Below are 6,262 nucleotides of genomic sequence, written 5' to 3' on the forward strand. Positions count from 1 at the left end.
TTTATTTTTAGTTTTATTTCCATTTTAACCTTAAATTGCTGGAACCCACAATACCAGAGAACATAGTAAAAACGAGGAAGGATTGCACGTGACAATTAAGTTTTTTTTTTTTTTTTTTTTTTTTTTGTGGGGGTAGGACCGCAACTGACCAACTGTGGTGCACAAAAATGTTAAATGTGATTACTTTAAAAAAAAAAAAACTATTAATTGGTTTCATTTTCTAAATTACATTTCAATATTCATCGTTATTTGATTAAATTTCACCAGTTTATTTCGAAAAATAAATTTATTTATTCGAATAAATGAAGATGATGAGAATTAAATTAAACAATTAAGTTATTTAAATAATAATGATATTTTGAATATTTTTTCTCCAAATTAAAATTTCAATATATCAACGTGATTCTTATTTTTGGCAATTTAACAAAGGACATTTTTTTAATCATCATATCATTATTTTTAAATTTACAGAGATTTCAAAATATCATTTTCATTATGTTGTGATATTTTAAAATCCCTACAAATTCAAAAATATCAAACCTATTATTAATAATGTCAATTTGGCCTTTTTTCACTTTTCATCAAAAAAATACGATTCACCCCATTTTTTAAAATAAGAAAATAAAAATAAAAAGAAAACGCAATAATCAATAGTTATACAAGCCATGAAATTTATACAAGCCACACAATGTGCATTTCAAGCGCTTTTTTTTTTGAAAAAAAAAATAGGGTTTGATATTTGTCATTTTAAATGACATAAGTTATGTCATTTTAGGAGAGAGATAGACACAAGAAATGAAAATCATGGGAGAAAAAGTGAATTATTTTTTTTAATTTAAATTTTAAATAAAAAATAATTCATTTAAGATATGGAGAATATAACTGAATTTATATGTTCATATTTATATATATTTTTATATATCTACATATATCCAGGTCAACCGGTCCGACCAGTGACCCATCAGTCCGACTAGTGACCCAGTATCCCGACCGGGTCGATACCCATGTCGGGTTTAATAACACTGTGCAGAACAAAAAAATAAGTTGAAAATAAATGGCACAAACTAAAAACGCTACATGGTAACACCCCACATCTCCAGCACAACGAAAGTATATGATTCTTTTAGCAAATTAATCATTAGATGAGATAGATTTTATCTAGAAAAATAAGAGATTATGTAATGTAAGTTTGCGTAATCTGTACACGTAATACATTTCTCACTATATAGATACATCCATGCATAACACGAAAGGAAGAAAAATCAAAGACAGAGAATAAGAAAGAACATAAGGAAATCTTAAGAGAGAGAAACAAGAGAAATCAGGAGGAGAAAGGAAAACAGAATCAAAATAAGGTAATATTGGGTGATGAAAAATGTTCTCTCGTTTTTTTTATTTTTCAAAACGAAGATTTATTTACAAGCCTCTGTCGTTTTGCCAAACTCTTCTCTTTATTTATTCTTTAGTTCAAGTTTATTTCGTTACAATAGTTTGATTTTGTTCAATGATTTCATTTCTTACAATATCTTTAGTTTCTTTTAAATTTTATTTATTTTCACATACTGATTATCTAGTAGAGTAATTATTTGGTACCAAATAATTACAAAGAGAATGCGTACATTTAACTGATGAAAACTGCTATGAACTGACCCACAGAGTTTGAGTTCATACGATTATAGGGTAAATGACGCCTTAACGTAGTTTGAGCTCCTCCACAATAAATCTTTCATATCAGAGAACCACAAAATTGAAAAATTATTTAGCTTCAGTTAAATATTAAACAATACATTATTTATTATATTACTTTATTTTATGAAATTGTCTAAGAGAATGATATTTTTCGTTATTACGGTTGAAAATGGTTATAGTTAGAAAATGTCAATATTATTGAGAATTTTCTCACGTTTGTTTATTTTTATGCTAACCTTTTCAGATGATCATAATGTCTAGCCTAAGCTTGTCAGGTGAAGGATGGAGTATCAATGTTTACTCTTACGATGATCACATGTAATTCTATATTATAGTAGGAAATCAAGGAGATGCTGCAATATTCTATGCTGAAAGTGTGGAGACCTACACCTATAGATTAGATTTGGATATGACTTTTGTATTATATAATTATGTAATGCCATAATGTAACATATAAATTAAAGTGATGTAATATATAGTAGAATGTAGGACCAATGTAAAATAATTTTCCTATGTACCTGACATAATGTATTGTATAAAGTAATGTTGGTAGATAACATATAGTTATTTTTAATTGTTCTTATCATTAATAGTAAATTTGAAGAAATCATATAATATTCCTTATAAGAGTTAATTTTAAGAACGTTACAGAATGCATACATTATTTTTTATGCGAACTCTATAATCAAGTTCTACGAGGCATTAAAATGTTGCATCAATACGACTTTAATCGTTCACTTCATTAAAAAATACCTCACATGTTATTATACTGCTCATGTGCAGCATTTTAACTTTTATTTTAAAATTTACTTTTTTAAAAATTTGTTATTCAAACATCTAAAAAATTTCAAAAGAATTTTTTTTAAAAAAAAAAGTAATTTTTTTAAAAATAAAAGCATATCCAAATGAGCATTAATAAAAAGAATAACAAGTATGAATTCAAACAGCAGTCATTCAACTCCTAAACAATATTTCAAGTTGATTTAAAACTCTTTTTGGTCAAATGTAAGATAAATTCAAATTCAAATTCATGTAAGATATATGTCAAATTCATGAGACTGTGACAGCGGAGTGCTCTTTGGCGCAGCAATTTCAAATTGACAATTTCCCAAAGTCAACGAAAAAGGCAATTAATCCAATTTAATTTTGCATTTATTAGAAATAAATATCCCTAAAAAAACTCCTAAATCAATTTGGGATGAAAAAAAAGAAAAAAAGAAAGAAAAAAGAAGGGAAGGTATCTTTGATATGATTAGATTATATGACCGTGTAAAACTATCATAAAAGGGATTTCGGTCATTCAATATATGAAAAATAGTCCATCACAACATTGCTTACTCATTCTCTCATGTGTTAATAAATATGATTATATCATGTGGGATGATTATAAATACAAAGGTAAATTGATGGTGATAAGTGAAAAGAAAAGAGAAAAAAAATTATAATAGATAATTATAAAATCATGATAATTGATTTATCTTTACAGGATTATGATTTATTCACATTATCCATTTCTCTTATCTCTATATATACAAGGTTTTTGTGTTCACCCAAAATCATTCATTCTCTCAAATGGCTAATGAGAAAGACTGGGATCTCTCTGCCATTTTCCGATGTTGCCGAACTGCAAACTTTACTGCCACCACCGCCACCACAAAAACTCTGCCGATAACCACCACCACCGCCACTCAAGACACTAACTTTTGCATGGCTGATCATTTAATCCTCAGGCAAGAAGAGGATGACTCATTTTCTTTTCCCGTTCCTGAGCCACTTCCAACCAATGGTTTCGATGAACACCCATTGTTAATGAACTTCAAACCCACCACTATCACCAACACTAACACTAGCGGTAATAATATCAAATCCTATTCCACTCTTGGAGAACAGTGGATGCAACAAGGATATATAATCTGCGTTGTCACTGTCTCATGTTTCTGCATGCAAGGCCATAATCTGCACTGTCTGCTGCGTTTTAGTTTAAATATATAATAACAAATTAATCAATTTTATTAGATTATATCGTACTAAAATTGAAATTCATATTAATTGATGAAAATTACTGATCGTTAATGACATATAGTATAATAACAAACTATATCGTACTAAATCTATTCCCTTCCTTGACATTCTCTGCTGCTATTACATTTTTTCTAATACACATCAAAATGATATAATTTCATTAAAAATAATACAAAGTTATATTTTTTAAAATCACAAACTAGTTCCGCATATATGTACCTTAGATATGCAGAATATTTGATACATTTTTCATATCTTCGCGATGCCCACAAATCTGCTTCGAGGTTATCCGTGTTCATATGACACAACATTTCCACCTGATCGATTTTCCTGTGAAAAAAAAAAATGAAATTTATTATTTTTATATCGTAGGAATTTATATATGATAAAAACTTTATATTTTTTGGATATAATGAAATTGATTAAAACGTATGAAATTGATTAAAACGTAAATCACACTCATTTCTCTGTTAAAACCTAACTAACTAAAATATTTGATTGGATATAATGAAATTGATTAAAACGTAAATCACACTCATTTCTCTGTTAAAACCTAACTAACTAAAATATATGAAATTGTTGTGAGGATAATTTTTGCACACAATTTTATCTTTATAAATTTTTAAAGAAGATTATTTTCAAATTTGAATCGATGAACTTTCAATCACAAAGAGTATATAGATAAAATCACTCTCCATTAAATTTCAACTAATGAGGTTGAGCTGAGGACAAATAATTGCAAAAAAACTATTTTGCAGATTTAAATATAAAAGAATAATTTTACCATCACTTTATGTTTATCCTCTAAAAAAGAGAAAACTTTGTTGCACCGAGAACATCCATCTTTTACTAAAAAAGATAAAGAAAATAGAACTTAAAATGTAAATATATAAAAAAAGTATGGATAAAAAGAGAAGTTTTTTTCTCTGCTTTTTTTAGTAAAAATGAGCACCAAAGTTTTTCTCCTCTAAACAGAGTATATAGATATATGTGAAAAATTTAATATACCTTTTTCTTGATATGGGTGTTGGTGGTCGTATGTTTTGTAAAATCACAGGACTGATTTGAGGTACTTGATTGTGCTGGTGTTGTTGTTGTGAGGGTTGGGGTTGGGGTTGCTGCGCATGCCATTGAGGTTGATAATTTGTGGAGGCTCCAATGGAGGTGTAATTTGTGGGAGCAGGCACAGGATGATATCCTTGTTGCATCCACTGTTCTCCAAAAGTGGAATAGGATTTGATATTATTACCGCTAGTGTTAGTGTTGGTGATAGTGGTGGGTTTGAAGTTCATTAACAATGGGTGTTCATCGAAACCATTGGTTGGAAGTGGCTCAGGAACGGGAAAAGAAAATGAGTCATCCTCTTCTTGCCTGAGGATTAAATGATCAGCCATGCAAAAGTTAGTGTCTTGAGTGGCGATGGTGGTGGTTATCGGCGGAGTTTTTGTGGTGGCGGTGGTGGCAGTAAAGTTTGCAGTTCGGCAACATCGGAAAATGGCAGAGAGATCCCAGTCTTTCTCATTAGCCATTTGAGAGAATGAATGATTTTGGGTGAACACAAAAACCTTGTATATATAGAGATAAGGGAAATGGATAATGTGAATAAATCATAATCCTGTAAAGATAAATCAATTATCATGATTTTATAATTATCTATTATAATTTTTTTTCTCTTTTCATTTCACTTATCACCATCAATTTACCTTTGTATTTATAATCATCCCACATGATATAATCATATTTATTAACACATGAGAGAATGAGTAAGCAATGTTGTGATGGACTATTTTTCATATATTGAATGACCGAAATCCCTTTTATGATAGTTTTACACGGTCATATAATCTAATCATATCAAAGATACCTTCCCTTCTTTTTTCTTTCTTTTTTTCATCCCAAATTGATTTAGGAGTTTTTTTAGGGATATTTATTTCTAATAAATGCAAAATTAAATTGGATTAATTGCCTTTTTCGTTGACTTTGCGAAATTGTCAATTTGAAATTGCTGCGCCAAAGAGCACTCCGCTGTCACAGTCTCATGAATTTGACATATATCTTACATGAATTTGAATTTGAATTTATCTTACATTTGACCAAAAAGAGTTTTAAATCAACTTGAAATATTGTTTAGGAGTTGAATGACTGTTGTTTGAATTCATACTTGTTATTCTTTTTATTAATGCTCATTTGAATAATTTTTTTTTAAAAAAGTAAATTTTAAAATAAAAGTTAAAATGCTGCTTTTTTCTAGCCAGTAATTGACTGATTTTGAAAAAAAAAACAGAAATTAAACGATAATATAATTTTTTTTTGAAAAAAAGATAATATAAATTTTTAAAGGTGAAAACATCTATCCTTCTAACGGATATAAGCTTATATCATTTTAGATCCTAATCGTTGATTTTCGTCCATCAACGGTTATAATCTATTGGGTCAAACTTAATAGGCCAAATTTATTTTTAATTAATTAATAATTTTGATCCAATAAATTATAACCGTTGATGGACGGAAATCAACGGTTACGATCTAAAATGATATAAACTTATATCCT

General features: G+C 28.6%; 1 protein-coding gene across 1 annotated transcript; it reads right to left on the minus strand.

The window, feature by feature from the left end:
- Positions 1–3,249: 3,249 nt before the first annotated feature.
- On the minus strand, positions 3,250–5,240 carry LOC133307989 (uncharacterized). The gene is made up of 2 exons (XM_061508572.1): positions 4,720–5,240; positions 3,250–3,400 (listed from the first exon to the last, which is right to left on the minus strand). Exons 1-2 carry the CDS (start codon positions 5,238–5,240, stop codon positions 3,250–3,252), a joined length of 672 nt encoding a protein of 223 aa, XP_061364556.1.
- Positions 5,241–6,262: the final 1,022 nt, after the last annotated feature.

The sequence above is a fragment of the Gastrolobium bilobum genome, unplaced genomic scaffold, assembly GCF_033153095.1.
Source record: "Gastrolobium bilobum isolate Gb01-03AN ecotype WA unplaced genomic scaffold, APGP_CSIRO_Gbil_v1 utg30775, whole genome shotgun sequence".
Lineage (NCBI taxonomy): Eukaryota > Viridiplantae > Streptophyta > Magnoliopsida > Fabales > Fabaceae > Gastrolobium > Gastrolobium bilobum.